Raw genomic sequence first — 13,084 nt, forward strand, 5'->3', positions numbered from 1 at the left:
TAACTTTTCAGGTAGTAATTGTGCTCCCCAAGTGCATAGATCAAGAAAGGTATATATGTAATCACACTTGTAATAGTTGAAAGGAAGTGCTGTTTGGAAAGACTGAAAAATACCTGAAACAAGTATAAACCAATGTTCCCTTCTTTCAAGATGCAGCTGAGTTCATATCAAGAGGGTTGGAGCACCTCTACTCTGAGGACAGGCTGAGGGAGCTGGGGTTGTTCAGCCCAGAGAAGAGGAGGCTCTAGGGAGCTCTAGTAGTAGCCTTCCTGTACCTAAAGGAGGATTACAAGAAGGATGGAGAAAGACTATTTACAAAGGTCTGTGGTGATAAAATGAGGGGTAATGGCTTCAAACTAGAAAAGTGCAGATTTAGATTGGATATTAGGATCAGGCTCTTTACTGTGATGGTGGTGGAACACTGGAACAGGTTGCCCCAGGAGGTGGTTGGGGCCCCATCCCTGGATATTCAAAGTGAGGCTCAACAGGGTGCTGGGCAGCCTGGTCTAATTGAGGATGCACCTGGTGACTGCAGAGGGGTTTGGACTAGATGACCTTTGGAAGTTCCTTCCAACCCAGCCCATTCTATGATTCTATATTATTATGTTCATGAATAATGTATCTCTCTGGGGGGACCTTGTATAGTAATTAAATGCAAGTGCATCGTGGTATTAAGTGAATTGTAATAATGAAAATAGTTTTTGAGGACCCTGAATGATTTTAGGATTCACAGCTTAACCAGTAGAGAAACAGCAGTTGAGTCACAGAAGATGGGAGAGTAGCATGCTGATAAAGTTACTGCAGCCAAGAAACATTATGCCCTTATAAGTATTAGCATAGGAAGTGGGCTGTTTCTTTGTGCAGGTATTTTGTCTTTGCAGTCAGCAATTTTTCAGACATTCAAACAGAAAGTGGTGAAAAATGAAAACTAACTTAATCTAGTGTGAGGTGTCCCTGCCCACGGCAGGGTGGCTGGATCTGGATGATCTTTGTGGCCTCTTCCAACCCTGACAATGCTATGATTCATTTTTGCAGAGGTGAAAGGCAGCTTGATCTAAGGTTCTCTTCAGTATTACTTCCATTCTTTTTGTTTGGAACTGCTCAAGAGTATTTTGTTTTAAGGCCCTTGCCCTTTAAAAACTTTGTTCTGGGTTTAATTTGAAAATTCCCTGGCAATATGTTTAGTTTTGAAATAGAAACTAAAATAATTCTTTCAGTTCTGATCTTTCGAGACATGTTTGAGGTATTATTTGAAGGGCTTCAGAGGGGATTTTTTTTGTTAGCTTTATATATTGTAAATCAAGATGTGTCAGATTTTGTATATTCTCTTCTGGATTTTAATTTTTGTTTCCTTCTGTGCCAACGCATGCGCTGTAAATTTCTGTCATATTTTGACTTGCTATTCCATTTCTGTGATTTCCTGTGCTCTGCAGGACCAGGAGGCAGGGCTAGTCCTGGCAGTTATAAAAAAACAGACTTGCTTCCCCCTTCTGGGAAAACTGTCAGATGTATGCCACTTCAAAAGCTGAGATACATTCTAAGAACTTTGATCAACAGTCTTAAAACATTAAGTTAATTCTTCCTTCATTTTCAGTGCATGAAAAACCAAAAAGGTCAAATGTGACTTGAAATGCATGTCAATTAAGGTGGATGTGGAATGCCTGGGTATTGGATGGGAGTCATGAAGTCCAGCTGTTCACTGCTAACGATGAAATTTTTATAACTGTGCTTGCATTAAGAACACAGAGGCATTATATCATGTGTACACTTAACAGCATTTCAAAAGTCAGGATGCAGAGATGTATCTTGACATCGTATTTCCCAATCTGACAGAAGATCTTTTCAATTCATGGAGAAGGCATCGTATACAAGTGATGGTTTCTGTAGCAGAAAAGATTTCGTGTTTAATTTTTCTTTTCTTAAGTACTAAATTTCTAAGAATATTCTTAATGGTTGGTAGGAAATAGAGTTGAAGGGTTGTGGCTCTCCTGAGGGGCTTTATCCTGATAATGTTCAGATTGTCTTAAAGCATCCAATGCAAGCTTTTGGTTTTTCTTTGAGGTGCTTACTGCCTAGTGCATGTTAGGAGGGGCTGCACTGTGTAATCATAGAATCACAGACTTGTCAGGGTTGGAAGGAACCTCAAGGATCATCTAGTTACAACCTCCCTGCCAAGGGCAGGGGCACCTCACACTAGACCAGGTTGCTCAGAGCCACATCCAGCCTGGTCTTAAAAACCTCCAGGGATGAGGCTTCCACAACCTCCCTGGGCAAGCTGTTCCAGTGTCTCACCACCCTTAAGAACTTCCTAACATCTAATCTGAATCTATCACTTCTAGTTTTGCTCCATTCCCTCCCAGTCCTGTCCTTACCTGACATCCTAAAAAGTCCCTCACCAGCTTTTTTGTAGCCCCCTTCTGACACTGGAAGGCCCCAATAAGGTCTGCTTGGAGCCTTCTCCTCTCTAGACTGAATAATCCCAACTCTCTCATTTGTCCTCATAGGAGAGGAGCTCCATCTCTCTAGACATGTTTCAGCACATCCATATCTTTCTTGTAATAGGGGCTTCAGAACTGGATGCAGTACTTGAGGTGGGGTCTCACCAGAGTGGAGTAGAGGGGAAGAATCACCTCCCTTGACCTGCTGGCTAATCTGTAAAATCACTTTCCATATGCAGGCTGACTGTATGTGGGAGACTACTATCCAAATGAGGAGTGAGATTTGATTAACCTGTAAGGGGAAAACAATGTCTTGGTGAACAGTGACATATTAATGGAATTCAAGAGGCTTGTGGCAACACTAAGTGTTTGGCAAAGCAATTTCAGCTTGCACAGCTAACATCTGCCAGGTTGTTCCTTCAGACGGAAGGCCATCTTGTTGCTGTGCTTCTGTGACCTTCCTTAAGATTCTCTAGAAATGCTTGTTAAATGTAGTCACAATACTTAAATTTCTCTATAAAATTTGTTTTCATTGTCTTGGTTTGGTTTGTTTTTTTGGTGGTTGGTGGTGTTTTTTTTTTTGTTTTTTTTTTTTTTTTTTTTTTTTTTTTTTCTTTTTTTTTCTTTTTGGGGGGGGATGTGGGGGGAGGTGAAGAATTGATTTGCTTTTTAAAAGGACTCTGAGACTCTTGAATGTGTCCAGAGAAGGGCAGCCAGGCTGGTGGGAGGCCTTGAGCACAAGCCCTATGAGGAGAGGCTGAGGGAGCTGGGATTGTTTAGCCTGGAGAAGAGGAGGCTCAGGGGAGACCTTATTGCTCTCTACAACTACCTGAAGGGTGGTTATAGCCAGGAGGGGGTTGGTCTCTTCTCCCAGGCAACCAGAACCGGAACAAGAGGACATAGTCTCAAACTGTGCCAGTGGAAGTTTAGGCTTGAGGTGAGAAGAAAATTCCTCGCAGAAAGAGTTGTTAGCCATTGGAATGGGCTGCCCAGGGAGGTGGTGGAGTCACCGTGCCTGGAGGTGTTAAAAAAGGGATTGGACATGGCGCTTGGTGCCATAGTTTAGTATTCATGAGGTGTTGGATGACAGGTTGGACTTGATGATCTTTGAGGTCTTTTCCAACCTTACTGATTCTATGATTCTTTTGTATTCAGAGGGAGCTCTTGTGGGCCTGCTCTCTGATGCAGTATCTTTTCATTTCAGTCATACTTTTTTTTAAATTAAAATTAAAAGACTGGTGTGTTGGTTTGTTTTTTTTTTTTTTTGTGTGATGTTCATTAATGGAAACTCAGTATGGCCAAGAAATGCTGCTTTGTCATGAGGGAGAGACTCTAATCCTTCTATTTTAGACCTGTGTATTGGTACCACTTTGCACGTTTCCACATTGAGAAAGTGTCTCTGAATCATAGAATCACAGCATCAGAAAATGGTAGGGGTTGGAAGGGGGCTTTGGGGTTCATCCACTCCACCTCCATTCTAAAGCAGGTGTGCCTGGAGCAGATTGTACAGAAATGCATCCAGGCAGGTTTTGAAAGTCTTCAGTGAAGGAGATTCTACAGACTTTCTGGGCAGCCTGTTCCAGTGCTCAGTCATCCTCCCAAAGGGAAGAAGTTTTTCCTTAAGTTCAAGTAAAAAAATGCTGTAGTTTTTTGTTAAGTAATGTAGCAGAGATCTGGACTTTCTTCTGCTTCCCCATTTTCTGCCTATTCTCATCTTGCATCTTAAGTACTACATACTTTCCTCTCTGATCTTGCAAGTCATGTCTGTTCTACCATCTTCCCATTTCATTTTTCCAGGCTAGGTTGGCTGCATAGCTGTTCTCTTTGTGTATTTGGTTAGTGGTTTCCCTTGTTTAACTCCACCTTCAAGGGGTGATGTGACTTAGAATTCTTCAGTTATCTTCTCTTTAAGGGTTACTGGCATTATTTTTGCAAAAGGACTTGCCAGTTTTGAGTTCTTATGAAGCTTTCCAACAAGAGTGTTTATTTTCTGCTACTAAAATTTTATTTGGCTGAAATATGTACAATATTGATAAATGTTATAGGAATGTGTACAAAATGTACATTTGTGGAACTAGCTGTGAGCAGAAGCAAGTGGTGGTAAGATGCTGTGGGAGAAAGGACAAGCAGATGGTGACAGAAACCACTCTTACTGAATTGGTAGTTGCTGCTAGTCCAGATGACATGAAGTAGTATTCTTGATGTGGTTTCCAGTAGGATATGTAGCAGAGTGAAATCTGTTTAATTTGCAGTTTCTAGTAATTTAACAAACAGAATACACTTGATAGTATGTTGTCTTTTTTTTCTCATTGTATCCTTTGTGCTTCATCCTCCCCTATGTGTTTTGCCTTCTTGTAGTTAGGGAAGTGGTGTTTAAAACAATTGGATTCTGTCTCTACATTACCTACATAAAAGCAGAATTAAACCCCAAATCTTTATTGCTTCACTTTTGTTAATGTCTAAACAACACTTTGAATCAAAGGAACATCAGGAACAATCATAGATGAACTATGAACATAGCAGTATACTTTTGAAGAGCTAGCATATAAGTTCCTTAGTATACTCTGGACCTCAGACTCAAAATATTGACTGTGCTGAAAGGTCATGCCTGAGGTAGGGGGAGTACATCTCTACCACTGCCACCCCAGGTAACCCTTGGAACAGAGCTACCAACAGCACCCTGAGGTCTGGTGTGTCATTGTAAGCAATGAGCACTCTGGTGGTCACTTCCAAGAGGGGAAGTGAGCAACTGCTAGATCCTGGAATAAACACTCACAACTCCTTTGCCTCTAAGGATAGTTTGTAAATACCTAAAGTAATTGACTGCAGGGCTGTATGACCTTGCTTTAGGAGCTGTTTTTTAAATAAAACTTAGTTACTCAAATTTTCAAATGTTGTGTCAGTCTGCATATTTCAGTAACTCTAGATTCATGAATTTCTGCCTTGCTTTGTTCTGCCTTTCCTTCCCTTTCATTCCAAAATTGGAGACCCCAGTGTTAGGAATTCAGACAATGACTCTTTTTATCTAGCACTTGCATTCATTATTCATTGTGCATTGTCGGCGGATTGCTATTTCAGGGCTGAATTAGAGATAATTAATCTTAGGAAAGCACTTGTAATTTCACACTTTATGAAGCACTATTGTCTCAGCACAGTAGTGCCAAGGTGGCAAAATACTCTAATGTTTGTTGTTGCTACCCAGTAGCATATCTCAATATTTGTGTGCATTCATGTGTTTATTTTGCTTAATAGTTGGTAGATTTACATCACAGTGGCCATGCTTGTGTTTTGCTTCACAAATACTTTGTACAGAATTTCAAACAAATAGGTTAAATTATCATTTAAATGGTGAGGTCAGAAAGACTTTTAAAACCTTTTCAGTAGTGACAAGGAAAACTTGGAAAAGTGATGCACTTTAAAGCAAGAGGAATTGAGTGGATTCCTAACTTGGCATTTATTCCAGGTAATGAGTTAAATTGGTAGCTGGTAGTTGATAAGTGTACACTTAGAAACTAAGGCCTGATGTTTTCCATCTTGTGGTTAAACGTTTCTGTGCCAGTGGCTCTAGTTGCATGTGTGAGTATGTAGGTAAGAACTTCACTCAGGAGGCTGATTTCATGTACTGCAACCTCTTTGTTTAGTTTACACATATACACAGGGAACAGTTCTTGCTCTGTGTCTTACAATAGCCTAGAAAGGATTCTAAAAATACCGGTATTTCTTGGCAGTGCTTAAAACTATCAGTACTTAACACTGATACTTCTACAATAACGAGTAATGAAAAAAATAATAATCTGTGCTCATACAAAGTTCCTGGAGAAGTGATTCAATGCAGTTACCAGAGATCTCTTAGTTGCTTAGCACATAGAGGGGAATGTGTTGGAATAGGTATGCTTGCCCTTCTGCTTTTCCTTTGTTATTAATTGCCCTTCCTATGCTATTAATTGCCCTAGGAAATGAAAAAGAGCTAAAAATTGGACTTCTTATTTCACTTATCATTCTTCCTAAGTGGGAAAACTAAATTGCTGAGAGCTTTTAAAACACTCTCTTAAGTCTCTTCAGCTGTATTTTCCTGATTGATTTTGGAATGTCACAGTAATTGCTAACTAAGGTGTAGTGCTTACCACAATGAGATTTTTTTATTACATGAGAACTGGCAGATCATAAAAATATTTACTGTATTTTTTGCTTGTTATTAAGCATTCACAGGAGAAATAATTCCTTTATAGGAATGTTAATCTTGTCATAGTCATTGAAAAGAGGAACTGGGGAAAAATAATTACAATTTTAAGTAAGAGTGTGTTATGCTGAGCAATTTGTGCTGAGTAGAGAAATATATCCCTGACTTGAATTACCCTGTGATCCTGACCTCCTGAGTGGAGTCAAGAATCAGAATTTATTGCTAGTTTAATTAATGCCATAGCAGTCTAATCAAAATGCAGCAGGTTTTATTGTTAGCCAATTACAGTGATGTTAACACTTTTGTAGTTTAATTACTGGTACTTTCCAGTAATCGATGTATGGAGCATCATCAGTGTCCTGAGCTCTGGGAGGAGGATGCTGGTGGTGACTCTGTGGTATTTAGCTGGGTGATTTCAAGCAGTCAATTGCTAATGCTTTGTGTTGATCCAAAAGCTTACAGATGTTTATCAGTCTCATTTTGTTAGACCTTTATTGTATCTGCTATAATTTCCTTAAGACTGTGCAGTTGTACAAAGCTCATCCGAGTCTAAAAACAACTTTGTTACAGCTAAGTCACTCATCAGCAAGCCATGTGCTGCTACGGCTAAAGCCAAGCTCAAATAATAAGTGCAGGCCAAGAAAAGTCTAGACAAAAGGTCGCAAGTCATGACGTCATGTCTTCCCTATACTCCCTCAGTTAATGTGCTACCTCTAACATTTAGAACTTTCCTAAGTGTTTCCTGGAAAAATCATTCCTTCATGACTGTACCAAGCACTAGAAGTTTAGTCAAAACTAAATGCTTCTTTATTCATTCAGAGTTGAGATCTGTAACAGATGCAGACTATTTCATCTTCTTCATTATGTTCCCAGTCTTAATAGATAAACTTATCTTTTCTATATCTTCCATCAGCATTACTTGTTTTAATAATTGTGCCCATAATTTCCTATCTAGTACTCTTCTACTACATATGAAATGGCTTTATTTCTTATTGTTATCATTCCTTGTGATTTACCCTGCTGGGCTTCTGTTAAGTCCCCTACAGTCTCCTCAAATAATTGCTTCTAGTTCAGTCTATTTCCTGTCATCTTGGTATTAATATACAAGTAGCTGTGAGGTGGTTTATTCTCTTTCATTCTTAGTAAGTAGTGTTGTTTTCTTCTTTCTTTCCTCCTTCCTCCTCTTATTAACTACAAGTCTGGCATTTCAGTTCTTGACTTAGAGTTGTCTTTCTGTGGAAAAAGTGAATTTTGAATCCACTGTAGGCTTTTTCGTTGGTGTTCGGTTTTTGTTTTTGTTTTTTTTCCTTATGCCAGGTCTGAAGACAGAAAATTGGATGTCTGAAGGGAAGCAGTGGCTAGTCAAGAGCACGTGTGCTCTGTGAGAACTGTGTTCTGTGCATGAAGTCTTCAGCCTTTTCAGTTGATCAGAATGACAAACTTACTGTGTATAGTGGCACAGAAAATGAAGATGAGGTTTAGCAGATCATGTGTGGACTTCGTGATTTGTTTGAACTTTGGGGAGGGTGAAAGAAGGTGTGATTCACATGGGCAGCTATGCAGTCAGTTTAGGAGAACTTTTTACAGGCATTCGGTAGTCAAAGTGCTGTTAACCCTTATTTTTTTCTGGGGTTGATGGCAGGATAAGAAATAGGCTGTTAGCTGTTGAGCTTTTGATCATTCTGAACTGATGGAACTAGGTACTGGTGATCTTCACAGCACATAATACATCTTTTCCTGGGGACTACCTAGAAAGAGGTGATGTGTATTGAAAATATGTAAATGGAAAAGGTAATGTCATAAATATTGTAGCAATGACTAAAATTCATAGTGTGTCTCTATCCTTCTTCTGAATAGCTCAAAATATAATAGGCAGACCACACAGAAGTTAATGGTGTTACTTGGATGGTTTTTTTGGTGTGTTTGTATGTTGTTTTGGTTTGTGTTGGTGTGGTGGGTGTTTTTGCTTTGTTTTGAGGTTTTGTTTGGTTTTGTATGTGTTGGTTTGGTTCTTTTTATTTAGAAAGAAATGGCAAATGAGAGAGGAAGAGTTCCTTTAAGTAGCACTTGTGTCATTTCAAAAGGAAATAGTTGGTGACATTGTATGGAGATACACATCTGAGAAAGTGAAGTGAGAATGGGAGCCAAAGGTGATTTAAAAAAGGGAGTGAAAGTATGAAGGCATGAGTATGTAGACAAATATAGCAGGAAAAAGTTACTCCATAAATTTAAATCAATGAAGAGTTTGGTGGTTAACTGGAGGAGGCAAATATGAGATACGTTGCAAAGTAATTTGGAACAGATGGGAGATGGGGAAAAATGAAGAGGAGAGATGTCTAACTGTAGAAGACTGTAAAAGTCAAGGTGACAGTTGAAGGCTTAGAAAAAAAGTGCTCTAGTAAACAGAGAACTCAAATCACTTTTCTTGCTGAAGGGAAGGAAATAGGAGAGAAAGATTTGGAGGTGACAATGTTTTGATCCTGACTGAGTGCATGCATTATGTAGAGTAGAAAAGGAAGACTAACAAGAAACTAAGGAACAAAAGGCATGCTAGCACCAGTACAGAATCAGTTTGTGATTGTGACATGGCAGAAAGGGGAAAGGAAGTGAATATCTGGATTAAAAACAGCTTAAAGGAAATAGGCTGAGCTGTTGCTGTGGGTTTGAACATAGAGGTGGAGGTGGCAATGTCACTGGAAAACTTGAACTTACAATTTACTTGTCTCCTACAAGAGAGGTAAAAGAATCAATAAAGCGGTAAATAAGTACATTATAGCATAGAAGTACTTCTTATTAAAATGCTACATCTTGCCATAAAGTGAATAACTTAAGTTTCTTTATGGATGCTATGAAATATTAATAATGATCACTCACGTTGCTATATTTTTATCACTTGATAAAGATGTCTCATCTCTTCTGCATAGATATTTGATTTGATGGATGCCAAAGCCCGTGCTGACTGCATCAAAGAAATAGATCTTCTTAAGGTAAGGGATTTGTTTAATAAATGTGCAGCCATCATCAAAGCATATTGAGGTTTTCATAGCTATACTTGAGGTGCCCACTATTGCCTGTCTGGAGACCACACTTAAGGAATTTTGTAATCTTTATTGTTTTGAAATTAACGTGGAGAAGGGAGTCCTTAGAGAAAAATGAGCAATTTTTAAAGTAGAAGTTTCTGTTAAAGCTACAGTATTGTAAACAACTGCGTCCTACATAGAGCTGTTCTAGTTTTGAGCCACTAGCTGCCCAGGTCAAAAGGACAGAAAAGATATTTTACCCCTGCCCAGAGAGTGAAATAAAAATACTCCACACTGGATTGGAAGTTGAAATGGAAATTCTGTTTACAAATATACACAAAAGGTATTCAGGTGAAAGGAAGAAATTCACAAATTAGGCTCAGTTCTTCACCTGGATCTACCAGGCCCAAACCTTCCAGAGCCTCCAAAAAATGTCCATCCAACTCAGCCTCAGCAGGCCCAAGAGCAGCCAAACTGCACCTCCCCCTCCCCGACCCAGGCCTACTGCAGGCCTACAGCTACTACCCAGTGGCATAGCTGCAGCTTTGCTGCCAGCCAAGGCCAAGAGAAAGCTTCTCCCCCACAAACCATAAAGATAACAGTGCACATATCCTGAGATGGAGAGAACAAGAGAGGGAATTGGCTGTGCACTGCCTTAAACAGATACAGGAAAACAGAATAGAATAACAGATTACAATATCCTGGGATGAATTGTCCATCCCCTTGGGACTCTCTACCCTCTGGAGGACTTTTATTTATGGTTATACCAATTAACTTTTGATTTCCCTTAATCTACAACAAGACCAAAACTCTGATTTGTAAAAATGGATTTTGCTGTTTCAGCTAGCAGTTCAGCATGCTGTTGCAGAGATACATGGCAATACTTACAAGCAAAACTCCTCTAAAATTGTCATGTTGATCCTGAAATGCCATCGTGTTCTTGCAAAATGTTTATCTGTAATTGCTTCTCCTAAGCATATACTTGGTGTATTGTACTGAAATAGTTTTTTAGGGCTTGTTTTGTTTGCCTAAATAAGAATGTTTCGTTTGTCAGCCTTAGAAGATAAGGTGTGCTCTATGCTAAAATGCATTATTTTTGTGCTTCCTTAGCAACTGAATCATCCAAACGTAATTAAATATTATGCCTCATTCATTGAAGACAACGAACTGAACATCGTGTTGGAATTAGCCGATGCTGGAGATCTCTCCAGAATGATAAAGGTAGGAAGTAACTTTTTGGAAAACATCAAAGCTCATAATATTCAACTTCTTCCACTTTTCATTCTTTGTACTCATCATTGAGTGAAATGCAGTGAAAAGTTTTGAACTGTGGAGAATAGTGGAGTGTTTGGACTGGCATTGTATTACCTGTGCCCAGCATTGATGCTTATGCAAGTATTTTTAACCGATAACTAGGCTGAAATGATAATAGCACTGGGAAAAAAAGTTAAAAACTGTACAGCACTGTCACCACCATTTAGAACAGTACGTTTTGACAACATTCCTGATTTTTGGCACAATTGTATTTTGTGTTCCATTATTCTGCTCTACATAGTAGTAATGAAAATAGAGGAGGGCTGGTGTCTTTAAGGCAAAAGAAACTTCTAGATCTTGAACTTCAACTGGTAACCATTTTAGCAAACAAAGATTAACTGCATCGTGGATCTAGTTAAATATTTGAGGCGTACAAATACACTGAAAATGTTTCATATTTGCTTGAAAGTGTTTCATGCATTCTGGATTAATTGCATTCTCTTGTGGTTTTTCAATACCTCTTAGCTAATTGGAAAAATTTACCCAAGACCTGTTATGTAACCATTGTATTCTGAAGCTGTATTAACTTTTAACTAGCATTTTTACCATTGCTTGCCATCTGACAGCTGCTTACCCTCTTTCCCTACATTTTTTATTTTTTTCCACTGGGTCTTGGGTACACCCTTTGGTGTACTTCCTTGTGTGCACACCAGCATTACTGTTGTCAACACAGCACAAGTCTGGGAACAAACAGTGCCAGTCCATTAGCATTCACTCAGTAACAGCCAGGCACTGAACAGAGTTCTGCTGTTTTACTTAGAACCTACATGAATAGAAAATGTTAATTTCTTCCTTAATGACTTGCATACAGATTTTCTTGGAGCTTTTGAAGAACATTCCCATTTAGATTTATAATTGTAAGGTAGGATAATAAAAGTTTTGGTTCTAAACAGGTTGACAGCGTTCTGTTAATATTTATATCCAAATCTGGTATTTCTCTTCAACTCATGAATTATTGATTCTGTGGGCTTACATTTCATAAAACATAAAGGAAGGTTTGTCTTTCCTTTTGAATGTTCAGTTTTGACACAACAGTTATTAATATGAGTACTCTGTGACAGATTGCCTTATGGCATATCTGGTCTTATGACCCATTGAAGCTTTTTCTCCTGTTTTTTATTTTTTATTTATTTATTTTATTTTTAAAAATTATTTTTAATTTTAAATGCATTGTGTGAATAATGACTTCTTCAGTGCAGTTTGCCTCGTTACACCATGTCCAAGTCGGTGGGTATTTCCTACAGACTGGATCTTGGAGGCACTTTGTGATTGTCCTTTTAACATAAGGATCATGTTTAATGTAGCCAACTTCGATTGCTGTTTGATGTTAATGACAGCCTATCAGGCTATTATTAAATATGTATGAGGTGTCATAATGCACTCTGTCTTCATGCTGCTGGTGGAGGAAATGATTTGGTAGACTACTTGGACAGTAGGAGTTGAAATGTGGAGTTATATAATGTCTTCTTAAAGACGTGTTTTAAAAATTGCCTGAACAACAAATAATACGCAAGGTTATGGAAGCTTCCCGGCAGAATGGGTGCCTGTCTCACTACTGAGGCTGGTGGTCAGGTGCAGGTCAGGAGCTTCTGAATGCGTTGTGGACTTAGTAGTGGATTGTGCCCCACTGTTCTTGCAGCATGGCAGGGAGTGGAGGCTCATACTGCTGCAGGAACTGATGACTGGCTGTGTTTACAGGTGAGCTGCCTGGGATAGCTGGAAGGCTACTAGCCCATGAGTAACCATTCTCACTGCAGTGAAGCTGCTTATATTGCTGAGAACGGAAACTTGTCACTTGGTTTTTCCAAGCTGTTTTCTGGCGGATTGCTGTCTTGGGAGTATGCTACAAACAGAGCTGTTTTTTGAGGCAACAGGGTTATCAGATGATATGTTGATAGCACATGTTACCTACAGTTAGGCTTTGTTTAAGTGCAAGAGTAATAATTTTCTTTTGTTGTGACAGTTGGATGTTTTTTTGGGAGTATGAAGGTAGGGGAGCACACGTGTCAGGAAGAGATGTAGTGCCAGAATGTATCAGGTCAGGTGTTTACCCCTTCCCAGGGCATGACCTGATGTTTTGGGAAGCCCTTAGCTATGAAGTGACTTTATTGTTTGACTATCTCTATCACAAA

At 39.1% G+C, this 13,084-nt stretch overlaps 1 protein-coding gene across 5 annotated transcripts in view; it reads left to right on the forward strand.

Annotated features, from left to right (window-relative positions):
* NEK7 (NIMA related kinase 7) overlaps positions 1–13,084 on the forward strand; it is a 76,912-nt gene that overhangs the window by 23,141 nt on the left and 40,687 nt on the right. For all 5 annotated transcript variants that reach the window (XM_068140913.1, XM_068140916.1, XM_068140917.1 and 2 more), the window contains 2 exons: positions 9,543–9,605; positions 10,749–10,859. In XM_068140913.1, coding sequence (XP_067997014.1) covers positions 9,543–9,605; positions 10,749–10,859 — 174 coding nt within the window. The remainder of the gene's footprint in view (positions 1–9,542; positions 9,606–10,748; positions 10,860–13,084) is intronic.

The sequence above is a fragment of the Melanerpes formicivorus genome, unplaced genomic scaffold, assembly GCF_026170545.1.
Source record: "Melanerpes formicivorus ecotype bairdi unplaced genomic scaffold, bMelFor1.0.p_v2 SCAF_7, whole genome shotgun sequence".
In the NCBI taxonomy this organism is placed as follows: Eukaryota; Metazoa; Chordata; class Aves; order Piciformes; family Picidae; genus Melanerpes; species Melanerpes formicivorus.